This window comes from Myotis lucifugus, unplaced genomic scaffold (assembly GCF_000147115.1).
Source record: "Myotis lucifugus unplaced genomic scaffold, Myoluc2.0 scaffold_11, whole genome shotgun sequence".
NCBI lineage: Eukaryota > Metazoa > Chordata > Mammalia > Chiroptera > Vespertilionidae > Myotis > Myotis lucifugus.
Genome location: NW_005871059.1, coordinates 7647064 through 7668801, shown reverse-complemented (window position 1 = coordinate 7668801; position 21738 = coordinate 7647064). Strand labels below are relative to the sequence as shown.

Genomic DNA, 21738 nt, shown 5'->3' with positions numbered 1-21738 from the left:
TCACACGTGTGCACTTGCCTTGACCCCACCAGCTCAGTCAGTCTGATGGACCAGGGTAACCACTTTATGTGTTGTAATTCTTACTTCTGCCCAGTAATGTCTGAGGAACATAGAGACTTATTTCCAGAAGCATGCACTTGGGTGACAGGCTGAGTTCCCCTTGCTGTTCATTTCCTGCCAGCTCTCAGGGTTAAGCATGTCCATGTGCAGCTGGTGGTGCTTTATGTACTGGGATTATGGAAGTTAAAGAAGGATGGAAGGGAATGGAAATGAGTAACTACTGAATGCCTGTTTAGCCCAGTTGTGGGTTCACATAATTTAAACCTCATGACAATCCCCCAGAGAACGTTATTATTATCCCCACTTAACAGATGAAGAAACTGAGAATCACAAAAAGCAAGTAGATGCCCAAGCCCTCCAGTTTAATCCATGACATCAGCAGTATTTGAATCTGCGTTTCTCTAAAGACTAAGGCCAGATGTTTCCCATTAGATTGAACCATTCCTATTCAAATGCTAAAGAAGATAAGCTTTCAATTTCCTTATCAGTATAATAAACTCAAGAGTCTGCCACCTTGTTTAATCTGTCTTTAAATGGGAGAGTCTTGAGCATAGCTGAACAAATTAAAGAAAGTTTATGTTCATTCAGCCTCTTCATGAATTGTGAAAAACCACCAGCAAGTTATGACTCAAATAATCAATAGAATTAATGTTTGCCCTGACTCGGCAATGCTGAATTACATGTCATCCCAATGCAAAGATTTCTTCTTAACCATTGCTAACATTAAAGAGAGTCGTACCTGCCATTTTTACCCACACATTTTTGCAAAACTCATAAAACCTTGGAAGATTGTTATTTTCTCAAATGCTTCTTACCCTGTAGCCTCTACTAGCCAATGAGCTATTTCATGGACTTGATTGGTAGAGAGAATCAAAGAGGGACATAGTAAGTAGAATGGAGATAGAAACCAGAAGGGGGACTGGTTTCCTCATGTCTAACATGTTTTGCTCATAGTTAAAGTTGTGTATGGATCCTGCCCCTGCCAAAACCTGGTCCATTCTCAGTGTTCCCTATTCAGTTTTGCCAGCCAGAAATCCAAAGGGAAGTCAGAAAAAATTGTCAATGTCTTGTTTGAGCAGTGAGAAAAGCAATAGCAGGGCAAAATGGCTAGTGATTAATTTATCTTGGGATTTACACCATTGAAGCTGCCTATTCAGTACAATAAGGTTCAGATATAGTGACCCGGAGGCCAACTGAACGATTTCTGCAGAGTATGTAGGCCAAAGTTGTATTGGAGAAGGGGTTGGATGGAGACAGTGAGATCTTCTACTTGAGTGTAACGTTTTTGAACACACCTGGGAGAAATAAAATCATCACCAAACTAACCCCACAACAGGTTGAGTTTACAAAGATGGAAAGCTAGAGGAAGCCTCATTAACTCTGAGTTTTCTTCGCCTCATGAGAGGAAGTCTAGTTAAGGACACCTTCAATGAGAGCAATGAGCTAAGCAAATAGCTCTGACTTCGCAATGATTTAGGAAACCTCCTGAAGTTCTTTTCCTTCCTTGATATTAGTGCCATAAATTTAAGTTGACTGATAATCCTTGGACTCTGGGAAAAGCAAAGGGTTAGTTTATGGTCAATTTCTCTCAATGATTATCTTTCAGAAAGCGTGTGAGTTATGAGAGAGTATCTAACCTATCCGGCTGTTGAAAAAGAGAATTGGATGACATGTTCAAGGAGCTGCTGCTAAGAGCCTTTCAGCAATTGCTGCAGCTCAGCCATGGGTGTTTCAGCGAAATGAATAATAGAAGGCAGTCTAAGAATTCGCAAGAGGAAGTGTTTTCGTAATATAGCTTAGCAAAAACATCTCTATATTAAATCTATTTGCAAATTTAAACTGTACCAGGGGAAGGTAAATGGGGTTATATAATCCAAGTAGCATAGGAAATATTAAATAGTTCATGCTGTTAAAACAGGGTGACATCATTGCCACGGTACTTTTTTCTCCAGGAAATTGAAGGCTCCATCCACAAGTGAGAGGTAGAAAGATTTATTTCCTGTGGGAGAAACTCGAACAAACTCACAGCCCTGCCTTTCGTTTACGATGTTGCTGGAAAATGAGAACTGCCCTATTTTATCTCATCAGGTTTTTTTCAAACTGCAAAGCAAAAAGGGGAGCGGAGGTAGGGAAATTAAGGACAACTGGGGAAGCCTTTGGCCTTCACATGAAAGAAACTACTGTCAACAATCACATGAACCTAGTATTTGATCACATAGAGGTTTTAAGAAATGATTCTTAAGGATTTCTAGAATGAAGGAAGCGATTTTATGCAGGATTAGAAAAAGATGGAGGAAACCAATATACATCAAACAAAACTAAAAATTAAAGATTTTTAAAAAAGGTTTACAATCTAGATTGGCTGGTGTGACTTGGTGGTTGAGCATCAACCTATGAACCAGGAGGTCCTGGTTTGATTTCCCAGTCAGGGCGCATGCCCGGGTTATGGGCTCAGTCCCTGGAGGGCGGGGGGAGGGGGGGTGGCAGGGGGCAGGTTATTGCTGAATGACTTTCATCATTGATGTTTCTGTCTCTCTCTCCCTTCCTCTCTGAGATCAATAAAAATATATTTTAATAAAAGCTTTCCAATCTAGCAAGGGGAAGATCTTAGACATATAACAGTTATGATCTGCACTAAGAGTTTCCCAGAGGACCAATCCAGGAGTAGAAATTTATTAGGGGGATCACAGATGGGAGTTGGCAATATACATTTTTTGGCTAAACATTGTGGTCAGTTTTTCAAAGTCAAGTTTCAATGCATTGCTATTACAAAACTTTTTCATTTTCACCCCTTTAAATGCTTCCTCGAACAAATCTGCTTAGCTAGCCTCAAATACTACACATAAAATTAACGCCAGAGTATAAGCAGGAGGATACGTATCCAGTTGGCAGGGGACAGCCACAAGGAATATTCCTTAGGGCAGTTATGTTCCAGTGGACTTATTTGAAAACTTCAAACCTAAAGTACCATGGCTCTTTTTGCCAGGACTGTGTATAAGGGAAATCAGATTAGTGATCATCCTTACTCAGCCCAATTGTCTTTGAATTTTCTGCATGTGAAGTCACATGGCCTTACCCCAGCATTACTCATGGTGACCAAGCATTTTTCAATGGTCCTCTAGCAAAGCAAAAGTGATCAAAATTCAACTGTTCAATTTTACTGGATAGCTTTTCCTTTTCCTTTTCTATGTCCTGGCGTTTTTCTGGGTTTTCTTCCTTTCTTATTTCTTACCTAAGCTCCTTCCTCCTCCTCACTTCAATTTTATGTCTGATACTGGGAGCTTGCTCACTTGCCCTTCTCCTATTCATCTTCTCAGTTTATTATAAGCTATGTCCTGTCTCTTCATATTTCTGTGTTTCCTCAAAAACACTATATGCTAATATTTTCCTGTGCCACATTTTCTCTAATGTATTCTTTTTAAATTTATATGACTTTATCTTTAATAATAAAGTAATACATACAGGTAAAGAATATTTGAAATATATCTCAATGTAGACACAAGAAAGATGATCACTCATGATCTTTCAGACAAAGGAAATCACTGTTAACATTGTAATCTGTTCCTTCAATTTTTAAAAAAATATATTTTTATTGATTTCAGAGAGGAGGGGAGAGGGAGAGAGAGAGATACAAAGATCAATGATGAGAGAGAATCATTGATCCGCTGCCTCCTGCACGCCCCCTACTGGGGATAGAGCCTGCAACCCGGGTACATGCCCTTGACCAGAATATAACCCGGCACCCTTCAGTCTGCAGACTGACACTCTATCCACTGAGCCAAATCAGCTAGAGCTGTAATCTGTTCCTTTTAGATTGTTTTACAAATGACTTTTTAAACCTAAATATGATAATATAAGTATTATTTGATGTTCTTTGATGCCTAAATATGATAAGTATTTTTCTTAATATTTTTTCTGGTTATGTAATATCCATTGAGTGCATATATCTTAGTTTAAAAACCATTCCCTCATTGTAGATCATTAAGATAATCTTTCATTATTTTGCTATTGTAAATGGTTTCAGGGAAAATATCTTTGTTTACTAAGCTGACGAAGGGTGTGTTTTTATCTTGTGTTTATTTGTTTTATTTGGGCTGATTTTTATTTGTTTAGCATAGATCCCAGAAGTTCAATTACAATCCTTGGGAAATGGGTTAGGACCCTTGATAATAGGGTTAATCTACTTCCAAACCACTGGTGGTAATGTATTCCTTGTCCAGCATTCACGTGTATGCACTGTTCCCCTTTCTTGCAACATTAAGTATTCTTATTTTAAAAGAAAGCTTTGCTAATTTAACATGCAAAAATGGTTTTTCATTTTCATGTAACTGCTTATTAGTAAGAGTGCATGTATATCCATGAATTTGTTTATCGTTCATCTTTATTCATTAATTCTTTCATCCCTTCTCTACCTTTCCATTGCCTTGTGCCCCACGCTGCTAATTTCCTGCGCATCTCCTCATTCCCTCTGCTAGCTTTTCCTCCCCACAAAGTTATTTTTGTAATTCTCTTTTGTCTTGTGTCCAGTAACTTGTGGAGCAGTGGGACCCAAATTGCATTTTAAGATCATTTTTATGAGCGGTTCTCAGCAGGTGTCTTCAAGGCCCCACGTTCATTTTTGGTCCCCCACTGTGAAAAACTGATTGGCAGCTGGTGACAGGCAGGGCACGGGCACTTGGCACTCACAGGGAGCCCTGCAGGAGGTGCCCAGAGCCATGGTGGAGGAAGTGTGGCCAAGCCAGCACAAGGTGGGGGACCAGATGTCGCCCGATTATGTTCCATTGAAATTCAAACAAAGCCCAGATTCAGGACCACTTCCTTGAGACTCCCTGGTTGGAAACTGGCACCCACCCAGAACCTCACAACAGCTGGCCTCCCAGTGCTAGGATGTATGTGCCTCGCAGCAAACTTTACCTGGGTGTTACTGATTGGCTCCTATCAAGCAATCAAACAATAACTCGAAGACCCAAAGCATTCTGCTCTCTGCTGAAGATAAAGAGACCGTCTATCACTGACCACGCCAGTGGGCTTGTTACAGGCGTGGGGACTCTGGGAAGGCTGTGTTTTCCTGTTATTTATGCCGCCCATGGTAACCCCGAGGCTGGAGCCTGACACTAGCAGCTTCGCAGTGACAACGCTCCGCTCTTGTTAGGAGACTAAGCCCATTCTTTGGAAATAAATTATATTCTAAAATAAAAGCTTTCGGGGGACATCAGCAGATAAGAAATTGTGCTTATGTTTCTCATCATCCAGTTCCTGGTGGGAAACCGGCGAGTCTTTGCAAACACTCACTTCTCATTATGGGGCAGGTCATTTGCATTTGTGCCTTCTGCTCCCCTCCTCCTCCCAAGGTGAACTGGCAGCCCGGCAGTTTTATTTTCTGACTATCAAGGAGGAAAAACAAGACAAACAGAAATCGTCCTCTTCACCAACTCCTGCAAAAAAAAAAAAAAAAAGATATGACAGTTGGCTGTGCTGAACAGCACAGGAAGGTTTTCATTTTAACACAAAACAAGCATTTGGAAGAAAAAGTGAAGAACCGTGAAAGCACATCAAATCATGTAATATTTAGCTAAGTATTCCGTCCTGACCTAAACCCCGGCGCTGTATTTCATGCATTGTCTTTATAACTGCTGCCCTGCTGTTTCTGTCACCTGCTGAGGTCTCCATATGTCTCATGCATTGTCTTTATAACTGCTGCCCTGCTGTTTCTGTCACCTGCTGAGGTCTCCATGCCTCCTCCCCCTCTCCCTCCATCCTTTACTCCCCCTCCCTCTGGCTGCCTGGCGGTCCTCAACCCAGATTCTCAGACCTCACAGTGAGATTTTGGAGCAAACCCTCTCCATTAGAAACAAACAAAATAAATTGTTTCCATTCCCCAATGGAATGTGCTAAAGCCTTTTTTCCCCTTTAACATGGATGCAATTTAAATTTGGCAAGAGCTGAACCCAATATACCTCACTCCGAGAGAAAGCTTTGTGAGAGAGACCCTTCTAGGAAGACTCCCTCATCCCCCCTGTGAACTTAAAATGACAAAAGACAACTCAGTTCATGCCTTGGGCATCTACAGTGTTTCTGCAAAATCCTCACCCATTTCCTCATTTCCCAAAAATGTGCAAAGCACCTACTATCTGAAAACCCTGTGTGTGTGTGTCCCTGCCCAGCTGTCCCCACGAGGCTGTGAAGTCAGTGGTTCTTAAGGCCTGCGTTTCCTTTGCTCACTCTCCAGCTCTCACCACACCAGGGGCGTCCGAAGATCGTTCAGTGACGTTTCTCTTCATTACTCCGATTTAGAATCCTGCTTATCTGTAACATTCCAGACATTATGGATGAAAAGGAAACCAGAAGATCATGGCCCATTCACTGCAGGTATCAACTGGAAATTAACTGAGATGATCTATCAAGAATCGTTCCAATAATATGATCAAGGGCCAAGTTAAGCAGAGCCAAGGAACTGGACCTCAAGGAATATACATGACTTAGAAACGTGACCCTGGCCCTTGCCAGTGTCCTGCCTCTCTCTTCTTCCCTTCTCCACGCCTCATCTACCTTTGCAAAACATCTGCTCAAGGATCTGAAGGAGTCTCACATCTTTGCTCAAATGCCAGAAGCTCTGTTGCTTCCCCTGGACTAAAAGTCACCACAGAGGGTCAGACCCCAGGCCAGTTCAGGCCAAGTCGGAGAAGGGCTTATTTGTCTCTCTTAACAATAAGGACACCTGATAGATGCACCCTAGCTTTTCCCAGTACATATTATGCACAAATTTATCAAAACATTATTTGAATCAATTTATTGAATTAATATTTGGATCGATTTATACTTTGAGTCTGTTCCACTTGTATAACCCATAGGTTGCCAATCCTCATCTAGCACAGCATGCAGCTATTTTTATGACCCCAGCTCACTTTATTCCTGGCCCCTGTAACTCCAGGAACTGGTGTTACATCCAGTTCACACAACCCATGCAATTCCTCATCTTAGACCTTTGAACAGCTCTTCTCCCATCCTTTTCTCCGATTCTTCCAACTGAAGATTCTCAAGGCTCCAAGTGAGCTTTAACCCCATCCTGCTTCCCTCTGTAATGGCTCCCAGAGGATTTGTGGCTCTGACAGGATTTATGACTGTCAAAGCAGGACAGATACGCTGGCTACAGCAAAGGCTCGACCTGAAAACAAGAGCCGATGGCCAGCCCTTGAAGGTCCGGTCTCCACCAAAGGAAGTCTCCTGGTGAAGAAACGTAACTCCCACTCCTCACCATATGTACTGGGATTTTTCTGTTTACATTCGCGGAGCAGGGACAGGACGCCTCCACAAGCTGTGTTTAAGCTTACAAAAATGCCTGTCTCCCCATGATTAGGCTGCAGGGGCTAATGAAAGTGTCAGGCTTCTTCAATCTGGCTGAACTTTATGAGTAGAGTGCAGTGATACTGTTGATCTCATGCCGACCCGAAATGGGCCAAAATACAGGGTGGGGCCAAAGGGGGTTGTTTGTATGGAAAACAATACAATCATTAATAAATAACAATACAAGAATACACTCTATGTTTCATGTACTCACAATGATAAACCTTTGTTTGCCCCCCTATATATGTCTTTGATTGATTATGTTCAAATGGGGAAGGTTATGACTTGATATATGATTTGAGAGATAAAGCCATTTAAGATATTGTCCATTGAACATAACAAAGCATAAGGCCTTAAGGAAAAGTAAAACCGAAGGTCATTTGTGTGATCTAGAGCTGGAGCTTTTTTTCCCTCCAGCCACCCCTCCCAAGTGCACTGTCTCACGGGGCGTAAGCTTTCTGTTGTCCATAGGACTGGCATTGTTCCTAGAGCCTCAGATCCATAGTGACCAAAACTAGATGGCCTACTACGCGCCTTATTCAGCTGAAGAAGGTGTTGAATAGCAACAAACTGATAATGAATTTTTAAAAGTGATGTCAAAGAGACTTATTAGTCATGCATGACCGTATATTAAATTAAAGTAGCTGACTTCATAGCCCCAAATTAGGCAGTACCATATGCTGACCAGGCCCTATAAATGCCGATGTCCGTGTGTCCATAACCCTGCAATGCAATTATGAATTGTCAGGCTCTGTTTCTGTAGGTGTTCCCTCAATGAATTGCACACACAGAGGTTCAATCCTACTGCACTGATGATTGTGTGGTCAAAACATTGAATGTGCGGGAAAAATCGACTTGAACAAAGACCATCCGTGGTCGGTGAATGCTGTTGCGACACAGGTCCCCTTCGGAACTGAAGGACTCGCTTCCCAGCGGCTGGGAGTGTTGTCCTCTCCAGCTCTGCACTGTACGTCGTCATCTCCAGGAACCATCTCATCTGAAGGGAGCTGTTTTCCCACAGCTCAGGCCCCTTTCCCTGGGGCGGCCCACATCCCATAACACAAGAGTGGAAAGACCCGGCCTTCTTACTTCAATTTGGCAACTCTTCAGAGCTCTTGGGGGTCGGCCAAGGCCCTCGTTGCGACTGCATCACAGGCACCCTTCTCCCTCTGTGGCCTCACACTTCCTTCTTTTCCCCTGACAGATGCTGATCCTCAGAAGCTCCCTAACTAGTTTTCTGCATGCTGGTTCTCATCTCAAAGTCTGCTTCATGGGGAACCTGACCTGCAACACTAAACCGATCTGGGTTAGCTTGCATCCAAAGATGATATGTTAGGAATATTACATTATAATTTAAAGGATGCAAGTGACTGAAATGCAAAAGTATGAGAGTAACAAATGAAAACGACCGACAGTCTCAAGGGTGGATAAGTATGTGGAGCAAGTGAAACTCTCATACACTGCTGAGGGGAGTGTAAATTGGTACCATCACTTTGGAAAACTTTTGGACATTATCTACTAAAGCTAAATAGCTAGAGTCATATCTGCAATTCCTGTCCTTGGTTAAGTACCCTAGAAAAATGCAAATGTCTTCACCAAAAGAAAAATGCACAGGAATGTTCATCGCAGCACACTTCCTAAAGGACCACACTGGAGAGAAGCGCAGTGTCCTCACAGTGAGGTGGATGAATCACTGTTGTATTCACACATGGAGTGCTATGCAGCAGTGAGAATGGAAGCCTGCAGCTCCACCCCTCAACGTGAGTGAATCTCACAAATGTGATATTGAGCAAGCACAGCCAGAAATAGCAACAAAAAAAATACATAGAGCATAATTTCATTTCCCTACATTTCAAAATCAGACAAAACTATTCTCTAGTGTTCAAAGTCAGAGCAATAGTCACCTCTAAGGAGATTAGCTGTAACAAGAAGTATAAGGGATCTTGTAGGGGACTTGTGTCACTTAGTTTGGTGTGGCTACAGGAGTGAGTTCACTTTGAATATTCATCTCCTGGACTCTTATTATTTGTGCACTTTCTGTATATATGTTATACTTAAACTGAAAATTTACACAGCGACGGAGGGAGGAAGGAAGGGCTTGATTCAGAAATGTGTCTTCTAGTATACGAACACAAATTCCCAAGATTTGAGCAGGATTTCTGCTGTCCACTGCTGCAGACTCTTACAGATAATTCTGGGGTCCAGAAGGGCTCCAGTTGACTCGAAGTTATGTAGCCAGATAATGGCGAACAGCTCCCTAGCCCAGTCTTCTCTCCACTTCCCCACAGCACAAAGAGCCTATGCAATCACTAGAGTCCCGATTTAGCTGGACTCAACGGTGGCCACATAATCACTAGTGCAGCCCAAGCAAGATGTGTAGGGAAATACGGCTTGAACAAGGATCCAGAAGGGACATTGAACTTGATACACTGTGTCCAAGGTAACAGAGATGTCATTCATTTCTTAGAGGCCTCTCTCCTCACCTATCTTCCCATCCACACTTTTCTAACGATCAATATTGCCTTGTGTCGAAAGGGTGTCCTTTTCTGTTTAAGAGACTTCAGAGAGCCCTAACCAGTTTGGCTCTCTGGAGCATCGGCCTGCGGACTGAAGGGTCCCAGGTTCAATTCCGGTCAAGGGCATGTACCTTGGTTGTGGGCACATCCCAGTAGGAGGTGTGCAGGAGGCAGCTGATCGATATTTCTCTCTCATCGATGAGGGAGAGACTGCAGAGAAAAAGGTTTGAGCTATGAACTATATGGCCTCCTTCTCCCTGGACTTTCCCCTCTACTCTTTGAGAGAACATTTGACTACTCCATGCTTTAAGGGCTCCTTCTGACAGTATTACCTATAGAGTCATTATAAACAAGAGCTAAGTTATAGCTGCTTTATATTATTTAAAATAGTGCTTCTGCGCCCTGACCGGTTTGGCTTAGTGGATAGATCGTCGGCCTGCAGACTAAAGGGTCCCAGGTTTGATTCCGGTCAAGGGCATGTACCTTGGTTGCGGGCACATCCCCAGTAGGAGATGTGCATGAGGCAGCTGGTCGATGTTTCTCTCTCATCATCGATGTTTCTAACTCTCTATCCCTCTCCCTTCCTCTCTGTAAAAAATCAATAAAATATATTTTTAAAAATAAAATAAAATAGTGCTTCTGTGAGGGCTTGGATTTAGTTTAATAGATAATAGGAATGACCTTCAAGATTAAAACTAAAATGTTCCTTATTCCTTAAATATGTTAGGATGTGTGTATATGCATATATGTATTTGAATGGATGTCTATGCATTGATGTGTGTGCATAGATGTATGCATGGATGTGTCCACATGTATGTTTGCAAGAGTATATCCTTCATGTGTTTGCATGGGTGTGTGTTTGCAAGTATGTGTTGTATGGGTGTATGCATGGATGTATACATATCTGTGTCTGCATGTATGTGTGTATACCCATGTATATTTTCTGTTAATATTATGCCATTTGCAGGGCGCATGTCACTCTCTGGAGACTCATGGCTCTCTGCTTTCGATTATACTCAGACTAGTCCAAAATCCCTCTGAAATAATCCTAATCACCTTGGAAGCCACCACACTCAGGCATGAGGCTGTCAAATGTGAGTGCTTGCAGATGTCAGTGCAGGGATCCAGGAGGACAGATCAAGGCTTAGTCACTGAAAAATGCATGCCAGTGCATCCCAGCGCAAGAGCACTAGCGCAGCCATAAAAAAACGTGTCGTGACAGTAAATCAATAACCTCTTGGAGACGATTCGTTTCTGAAATATCCCTGATTAATTATGCCAGTGCACGCTTGGCAACAGTACTTTGCTCCAGCATTAACCTAATGCTTTTTGCATGAAGCAGGATTATAACTGGTTCTCATAAGTCAAATTTGACATTTCAAATCAGGCTTTAAAGGTTTTGGTTATAGATTTTATAATGTCTTCATGTCAAACATAATTGCCCTTATTGCTGCTAGTAGACGTTTGCCAATCAATCAGAATAACATTTATTTTATCATAAACAAGAGTAAATTAAAACCATTTGAAGTCATTGTGTTTGAAGATTCAGCTGGTACACATGACAGAGGAGTGTGATAAAATTCTACAAGTCAATGGAAATTTTCTCACTTCAAAAAATTAATGCCTCTATATATTTTTGTGAACAGCTTTAGTTTGATGACTTGATTCCATATAAATATGGTTAGGGACAAAGTATCCCCCTTTTCTGTAATAAATCATAATTTTTGTGCTTTCAAGATAAATGTATTTTTATTTACTTATATTTTTCAGCCAGGAACTATTTCTTTAAATAAATTGCCCATTAAATCGAGTTTATATAAGGGAAAGTCATACTGTCATGGTCCTTGAACAAAGGTTTATTGAGACTTGCTCTTTCTATTAATATCCAAATATTACCCCAGTATACCTTACACTCCATGGAAGGGGTTTTAGCTTATTCAAGTTTCTCTGCTTCCTACAGGACAAAGTCCATATGAAAACCCTCCGTGATTTGGCTTATGCCTGCCTCACATGGGCAAACTCAATTCTTCATGCCCTTTCATGTCCTACAACAGTGACAGTCCCCTCAGGGGTCCATGCTGTGCCTTTACATGCTTTTATGGCAGGGGTCCTCAAACTTTTTAAACAGGGGGCCAGTTCACTGTCCCTCAGACCGTTGGAGGGCTGGACTATAGTTTAAAAAAAAACTATGAACAAATTCCTATGCACACTGCACATATCTTATTTTGAAGTAAAAAAACAAAACGGGAACAAATACAATATTTGTATTTGCATGTGGCCCACGGGCCGTAGTTTGAGGACCCCTGTTTTATGGAAAGCCTTGTGAATGAAACTCTTCCTTTACCCTTCCTTCTGCTGGAGAGGCCCTGGTCACATTGATAAACCCAGATCCAATGTTTGCTGCTGCACACAGTTTTCCTGGACTCACCCAAACAGACCAGATCACTCCGGCCACTGCACCGTCATAAGTCCCCACATCTGCATCTATCTCATCATATTGTAATCCTTTGATTGTCTGAGGGCAGTCATTAGAGTTGCTATTCTGTGAGAACTACAAATATGAATTATAAAATTCTCATGTAAGATGAGAATACCTTTAAGTCACTTTAAATTTGCTGTCACATTGTAAGGTCCAATGTGAGCTATCTCTGGCAGCACATGCACAAGCATTCCCTTTGGCGGCCTACAGCTGCTGGACTGAAAAGAGGCACCACACTGGAATCGCTCATGATGCCAGACTCTTCGCACCTTGTGGGCACCTCCATTAGGAAGCTTCAGCAAGAGATATGAACTGCCCTCAAAATGCCTTTTAAATGAAAAATAACAGCCCAGTAACATGGTGTCACTCACCTAGTGTAATTGATGCCTCCTTTGCTCTTAATTGCAAAGATATGCATGTCTTGGTTTAATGCATGTCACTATTTTGTTTATTGGGCCTAATTATTAAAACCATATCCCAAGACTTGTTGGGACTAATGTTAGAACTGGATGGGTCCCAGATTTAGTATTATGCCCGTACAGAGTTTTGGAACATACTGGAACTGGGTAAATATTGGTTCCATCTGAATCTAAGTTTCTGATGCTGAGTCATGTTTCTAACACGGTTCTGAGATGCCTGCGTCAGAGTGTCTCCGGCTGACGTGACAGCCAGCAGGAGCAGGCATCCAACACCACACCAAAAAGGCCCAGCCAGAAAGGCTCTGGCAGTTTCTGGGGAGAACCTGTCATACTGCACAGGCATTGATTGTCCCACTAAAATCAGCACCTCAACCCTTAGGAGAGGGAGGCCTGTGACAAGAGGAAGTTCCTTGAAACTACAGTGGTTAAGACATGCAAGTCCTTATCATTCAAAGCACTAAAATCTCTCTAGCATGAAGAAAATGAGGAAGGATTACAAATTTTGAGCTGGCTGACCAGTTAGTAAGATTAATAATAATAGTTTCTGGTGGCACGATAAAACATTTGGTCAGGTTTTCAGAGTTAAGAAATAGGTTTTTTAGAACCTGCATCGCCTTTGTTTGTCTCCAAGCTGCCAGGGACATCATTGACACCTCCCGCATCTATTGACTGAATTTACAATTGGCCCAGGGGAAGACCCAGCCCAGTTCTGCTCATGCTCCCTCCAACACTGTTTTCCGTTTTCACCAAACAGTTGCCTTATGTGGAGAGCCCAGAAGCTTTGCAAAAGTTAGAGCAGTCAGCATTTCATAATCTTTGCCAGTTTCTCTGACATCATCCTTTCTGTCATTTTAGATCATGTTTTGCTAGTACAAGGGGCATTATCTTCACACTTGGAAATTTCTTCTTGCTTTATTACAGAATGAAAAGCTTCTCTTTTTTAATCCCCTTTTATTCTGCAGCGGATTGAGAGGTAAAAAAGTAAACAAAATATTCAAGTTACAATCTGGAGTGTATAACTTTCTGTATCCTGGAGCAGTTTTTCAGATTATTTTTATTTGTGATATTTGTGATATTCCTGTAAACTTGTCAGAACATCATAGGGACTCTCCCTCACCCCATCCTCCCGGGCAAGTCTAGTCGCATCTCTAGCATCCTGCGTGCCCACAAAAATGCAGGTGTTCAGTGCCACATGTGCACACATATGCACATGCACATGGCTATCCTTCAACTCTTCATTTATGATCAAAAGTCATCATAGGGATAGAGGAAAACCTAGATATCCTCACAAACATGAAGGCACGGATTGTGGTCTGCCTACGTGGGGACTACCAGGAGCAATACTCCACAGCGAGTGAACCAGGCACCCTGGGAGCCAGACCCAACAATCTCACTTTTAACAAGCTCACCTGGTGATTTGATGCAAATACTACTTTGAGAGCACTCCCAGAGCTCCCCCTGTGTGCTACAGATGCAAATAAGCAGACATGGGGTTGCCAGCTCTCTTACTGTTCAGCTAGGCGGGGGCTGGGCTGGCGTACCTCACAGTCAAAAGCTGGTTTTGCTTCCAAGGAAGAAAATGATTTGTATCTGGTGTTCATATGGTATGGGAACGGTACTCTCCTATTTAAAAATATTTTGGAGAGAGGAGAAAGACCAGAGAAATAGCAATTAGATATAGTCTTCATATCTTGTTTATTATTTTTATAATATATACTGTGATTACAGCTCTAGAGTCTAGAGCTCTAAAATAATCTTTTCTGGCCCTCTGATTCATCCATCCACTCTACTTCCCTGAATTCTTATAGTTTTTATTCTTCTATTTTTTCCACAGCATAATTTATTCTCAAACGTTCCTTTAGTTTATAGGCTACTGAGAGCCATCACAGATAATCAAAACGTTTTTCCCAGTAGCAAGTCCAGATCCTTCTTGTGCAGTGTAAATGCATTTCTTTAATCCTGTTACATCCCATTAAATCCTCCATCAGTACCTAAATGTTCTACTCATCCATCTCTCCATTTTTCTGGTAAAAGAACATCTGTTCAGCCCTGACCGGTTTGGCTCAGCGTCGGCCTGCAGACTGAAAGGTCCCAGGTTCGATTCCCATCAAGGGCATGTACCTTGGTTGCGGGCACATCCCCAGTAGGAGGTGTGCAGGAGGCGGCTGATCGATGTTCTCATCGATGTTTCTAAATCTCTATCCCTCTCCCTTCCTATCTGTAAAAAATCAATAAAATGTATTTTTTTAAAAAGAACATCTGTTCATAAATCAAATGATTTAGCAGTTAGAAAATATAGCTAAAATTTATGATAATCTGTTCTAGTGCTGTGTTCCCCTGATGGCACACAAGATAATGTATGTGGCACAGAGACCTGGCCTTAAATAATATTGAGTCACAGAGTAAAAAGGTAATTCCCTCTCAATCACCTTTTAATCCTCCCGATTCCATTTAGGAGAGTCTCTATTGCATGCTAGTGTGTCTTTGCTGCCCCTCTAATACTTACTAACATCCCTACCTAACATCTACAGTGCAGGCCTCAGGGTCAGAGCCTTTAACAGCAATTTTTAAGAGCTCCCTCAGAATGCTTATATGCCACAGGAAAAAGCACATTTAGCAAAATATGTTTTTTACACTGAAGACCTTTTTGTTTATGTTGAGGCTCAACCAAAAAATAGTTCTGGTCTGTTGAGAGGCAACATAAGTGATCTATAATCATGTACTCCCACAGGTTTATTGAATCAAAGGTTATTTAACTTACATCTTATAGAGATATAATTTAATGTAGAAAACAGATATGGGATTTGGAGACAGATAGAACTGGTCTTGAACCTTACCTTCAGACTTACTAGCTCTATGATTTGGGGCAAGATAATTCCCTTTTCCAAGTCTTTATTACCTTATCTACAGAATGCAGTTTATAATTCCCACTTAAGATGTTGTTTTGAAGATTAAATACATTATCTCCACAAATATTTATTGATCACCTCCTATGTGCCAGGTTCTTGTCTAAGTGTTACAATTAGCACAGTGAACAAAACATAAGATTTCCATTCTTGAACAGCTGATGGTCTTGAATTGAATTGAATATTTCCTTCTTGGTTCTTGTGTCATTGAAGCACAGTAGATAAGATCTGGATTTCTTGTACCTATACTTCTCAAGCAAGTATTCCTCTTGCTGCTTCGGATTTCGAGTTATAACTGAGCTGCTAAGGGTTACTCAGAGATTCAGCAGGACCATTTATAGAGTTTACAATTGTTCTAATTCATAACATTTTACCTGCAGGGCAACATTTATATTTGCTATAAATATTTTGCACTATTTTTGCTTTTGTTAATATATGTGGTTTATTGGTAAACATAATGTGCATGATAAATTTTTGGAGAGGTAGATATACATCTTCTAATGCCTGGAAATTCTGAATGATAAGCTGCTAAGTTACCCTGATATAGAAAAACCTTCTCCTGAGATTTGCCACTAGCCAAACTGTCCCAGGCACAGCTAGCCATAAAAAGATATTTTGTCATTGGTTAAGTCACTGATGGAACAAGTAGTTCCTTTTAAATAGTAATGATGCCAATGATGAAGTAACCCAGAAAGATCTTAATTTTTCAAAGGGCTTTTCTACCTAGCACCATCAAAGTACATTCTAACACTTTCAGGTATGGCATCTGATAATCAGCAACTAAGCCAGATAACGTAATGATAACTGGATAACTAAAAATATTCAGATTCGTTATTTGAACTTATATAACTTTATAGAAAAATGGAAGACTTTCTTCTCAGCTTAGAACAATGAATGAAAAGGTAGAGTTTAGACATTGTTTAATAATGAGTCAAAAATAATATTGTCATCCTATAACCCACACAGGCCATCAGAGTCAGCATTATCTTCATTTTATTTGCATGGATTTTTCTTTTATGTAAAATTTGATAACACTTGGCCTTATTGCTAGCCGTACATTTTAATTTTGCATGAATGAGCCATTATAAAACTACTAGAGGCCTGATGAACGAAAATTTGTGCAAGAGTTGGCCTTCCTTCCTCCGGCTGCCGGCACCGGCTTCCCTCCGGCACCCATGACCTGGGCTTCGCTCTGCCCCGGCTTCGTCTGGAAGGACATCTAGTCTAATTAGCATATTACCCTTTTATTATTATAGATTGTTAGCAGTTGAAATTCCAGGCCAGTGTCATCTGAGGTGAATAGGTGGGAAAAACAACAAAAATAAAATAGATCTTTAAAATGCGTACTATCTCTGAATTACCACACATGTACATTCTACATGGTTCCTTTTAGAGCTAATTATACTGTTTTAAGACAATAATAGAGAAACAAAGGATAAAGAAAGGTAAATTTACCCAACTGTGGAATCACCCACCTGACATCCTGGGAATGCCATACTCTAATTACTAATATATTGGCAGTCAGAACAGTTATCTAGAGAAGAATGCTTAAGACAAAGAATTTCCAGTCTTTATATTTCTTTTTTTTTTTTTTGACTTGAGAGAGGAAGATAGAGATACTAGTTGAAACATCAGTGATAAGAAGCATTGATCGGCTGCCTCCTGCATGCCCCTATTGGGGATTGAACCTGCAACCTGGCCATGTGCCCTGACCTGACTGGAAATAGAACCTTGGCCTCCTGATTCATAGGTCAACACTCAACCACTGAGCCACAACAGCCAAGCACCAGTCTTAATATTTCATACAAAATCTTGTTCTATTTTTTTCTATGAATATTAAAAGTAGCTCCAAAAATGTGTACCTTGATATCCCCGCTATCTCTTTTCCTGACAAGGCCTACCTACAACCTGGTTCCATTTTGCTATAATACTTAGGGTTTCAATTTCCTGCCTTTTCCTTGAATATGCAAACAATACAGCAAGAGCTTCTAGAACAAAGATTCTTTCATAGCTGTTAAGGGGGTCTAAATAGAATTCAGACTTACTGGTAGTTCAGTGCTTAGTTCTGTCATCTTCTTACTCTTGGGAAGTTCTACAATGTTAGAAGGTAAATCTATATCCTGAGCCTGGTTTTACCTAAGAAGTTCTTTGTCCCTTACATCTGTCCACCAAATTTCAATACCAACAACACTTGACTTTCCTTCCTTCCTACCATGTGGAGGAGATAAATTTCATCCTCAACCTGGCTCCCTGAACTGAGCATATAGAGTAGCCACTGAGTCCAAAAAAACAAGTGGTAATGTTCCACCCAGCTTTGTTAGTGTCTGCCTTCAAACATCATATCTAAATCCATGAACTGCTGGTGCAAACTGGTACCAAACTGAAGCTAATTTGGCAATATTCATAACTTGTTGCTGGTACACACAGAATTTGGCATTATGTATCAACATCCTTAAAATCTTTATAGCTTTTGACTACAAGAAAATAATTTAACATTCAGATATCCATACAAAGACTTCTACAAAAGATATTTACTATATTTTTACAAGTGAAAAATTGAAAATCTTTTACTACTTACTGTCCAAAAACAGGAATTGGTTAAATAAATTTTGGTACATCTATATGGTGAAATTTTAAGCAGCTATGGCCATGGTTGATATTCTTAGAAGGATTTTTAGAATAGCATATCAGGAATTCTCATGCTACAATTTAAAATAAAATGCACAGCATGATCTTAACTATGTATAAGAAGGAGAGGAGAGACATATACCCAAATATTAACACTGGTTATTTTTATTCCTTTCTTGTTCCAATTTTTGTTCCAATTTTCTTCCTATATGCCTTTCTGTGTTATAGAAATTTCTTGTAAAATGCATAAATAAAATTTCAAAAATTAAGATACAAAAGCAAAATACCAATGGAGCAATTGACGCTTTCTGTGTTTTTGTGTCCACACGCTATTCTCTGATGTGTTGCTTTCACTAGGGATTTACACTACCCATTCTCCGACTGGAGACAAGGCAAAACCACTACGGATGGGCGATGATGAGAATCTGTGTCACCTGGTCTCTGTTCTGTTTCAGCACACAACAGTTTTGCCCTTTATATTGATCGAGATGAGGACATCACACCACGGGTATCCCAGCAGGAGCAGCGGACTCACTACCATATGTACCTTCTCTCTCGGCTATATATTATGGTAAGGACAGTGCCTGCTGGCCTTTCGTATTGTATTAGATTTTGCACTGCTAAATTTGGGCACATATTTCATTATGGATATAATCACTAACAGATTCATACTGCGTGCCTCATTTGGTCCAAGACCTGGGCTTTGTCTCATTTCCCCAGATGCTTATATTTTTAGAAAGTATATGCCAAACCTCACACAACAGGAATTTGTTGAACAATCCCATGTAAGCAGTGGTTCTTCCAAGGCTACATTTTTCAACTCTTTTTCAAACTAAATGTTGTTCTTGGACACCGATTTTATTGCTTAAGGGCTTTTTTTGCTTGGGATTTTTTGTTGTTGCTTTTGTTGGGGAGTGGGGGAGTTGCAGCGAATGCAAATAAGGGTGGGAGAAATGACCTCTTAGAGACATGACTTTAAACTTCATAGGAAACAAGTGAAAATATACGAGTCAGTTTAAAACCTATTCCAGATTAGTTATTACATATAGCATGCATTTAGTGGTTTTGTTTTTTTAAGTTGGGGTAAATCTCTAATTTGTCTATTGGGCATGAATAAGTCCCAAGCGGGAGATTCCAAATTTATCTGATAAGAGGTTTTGCCTGATAAGTTTATTACACATTAATTGCAGTTCCTACCATGTTTTAATGTTTCAAAATTGTTTATCTTTAGAAAATTTCTTATTTCTCTTTATAATTTCAAGTTCTCTTTGATATATTAGCTTACACAGCAGAGGTCTCTCCTGCCAGCATTTCTATCTCTCAGGACTCTCTTGCCCTGAATTCTGGGTCACCGTCCCCTCCTTTAAGCCTGAAGGACTGAAGAACATTCTTCCAGCACGCCCTCCCCAACTGTGCTTAATCCCATCAAGCTCCTGGAGCGCTTTGGAAGGCCCAGTGTCCATGGAGCGTTTAGCTCCAGCCAGCCCAGAAATGGAGAATGAAGGTCAGCGCAGTTCTTCACATACTTTGCATGAATGCTCACATAATGTCCCAGATCTGAACAGAAAGGGAATTTGCTTCTAGAAAGTCACACTTTATGACCAGCTCTAAGGGGACATCCAGACTGCAGACCTCAGAACAAACGTGCAGTAATGTTCATTCCATCTGCCACTTCATCGACTAGTCAAAGACCATTTGTGAGGACTGGGGAACATTTGTTTTCCTAGTCACTGTCTAGATCTTCTTTTTACAACTAAAACCTTAAGTATTCATTTTCTCTCACAGGAAAGCTCCAAATGATCAGGGCTCACGGGTAAAGTAAGACTGTGAAATTACATCTTAAAAATTCATGTATGTGCTTTATACATATGAACTTGATAGTCAAATGACTCCTATCTTTCAGAAGAGCCATGTGGGGAAGCTACACAATTATTCAAGGATGCTGCAGTGTTCACAACATACCTGGGAGTGCCCATAGCATTTAAGCCTCAAATGCCCTTCTCTCTTCCCTCCCCAAAATACATTCTTATTATTTTGCACTCATATTTGCTTACCTGTGGGAAGGGAATTTTTTTACTCTGGGAACTCTGGATGTATTTCCACAAATTCACTTATATTCTGTTAAATTATCTGAATCTTGTAAAGCCCCAGAGGTTTCAGGAACTACATACTTTCCGATGGGTTTTCTTTCCACTGGAGGTAAAATCAGTCAGAGTTTCAAAGAGACACGTGGGAAATACCACATCGTCTTCATTATAGACCCCCAAGATCCCTCATTAAAATGAAGCATTACTCACGCTCTTCACGCCAAGTGAGGCTTGCCAGTGCTGTGTACTCCCTAAGCAAACCAGTACTTGTTTGGACATGTATTTGCATTAACTAGCGAATTCTCTCAGATATATGCTGAGAAAGCTTTCAAAACAGACTTTTTTCTTTGGTGTTCTGCCCTAGGCATTCATGGGTATGCCAAGACCTAAACAATGTCCCACACATCATGTCACTTTATATAAATCCAAAGATTTTAATTGTTATAAAAAAGATGCTGGTTTTTGCTCCCTTTCAGACTATCTCGGAGCTGATGAACCAGCAGAAGGTTCAGGATATGAAATCTCTTAGTAGCATACCAGGGTTGTGACTGGACATTCCAGAACCTTGTGCCAAAATGGAAGAAAGCATTCCTCTTATCACATGCTAGATATAAAATAAATAGGTCTCCCTTCCAATTCTCTGTATGTGTGAGCTGAACCTATACCTCGCAGGCTGCTGGCCAAGCTGGCTATCTGCTTTGCTCTGGTTCTAGCTTTCTCTCCATCTCACAAGTCTCCCTCCCTATCTGAATCTGTTCTCTTCCTAGATTTAGACAGCGAGTGTTGACAAAGCAAGGGATACCAGAACTTTCTCTCATACACTGGAGCCCATTGAGCTCACACCCTCAGTGGCAATGACTAAAGTAATACTAATCTTTAGTATACGTAAAGCACATAGAACAGTACTTAGCACAGAGTGGGTACCATGTTAATATTATCATCAACCCACTCCAATGTGGTTTAAGCTTCATTATTTTAGCAAAACTTTCGCTGACACCATGAATGACTTCTGTTTTGCTGAATTCCTTGAATGCTTTGTAGACCTCTTCTCAATGGACATTTCAGTAGTTTCCATATGGAAACATTCCCCTTCCTGAATCTGTCTCTTCCGACTTAGGTGATATAACAATCTCCGTGTTTTCCTTCCAGTTTTCAAAATTGATCCCTCTCCGAATCACTTAATGGTTCCTCCCACTCTACCCAAACCTCAGGCAGTCAAAGAAGTTTAGTGCACCTGGAGCCATTGATATTTTGCTCTCCTCCAATCACTACAATTTTAATTCTGCTGCTCTCCCCATC

General features: G+C 40.8%; 1 protein-coding gene across 1 annotated transcript in view; it reads left to right on the top strand.

The window, feature by feature from the left end:
• Positions 1 to 21738, top strand: part of AIG1 (androgen induced 1) — a 145908-nt gene that overhangs the window by 98825 nt on the left and 25345 nt on the right. The window contains exon 4 of the mRNA XM_023750097.1: positions 18808 to 18923. Coding sequence (XP_023605865.1) covers positions 18808 to 18923 — 116 coding nt within the window. The remainder of the gene's footprint in view (positions 1 to 18807; positions 18924 to 21738) is intronic.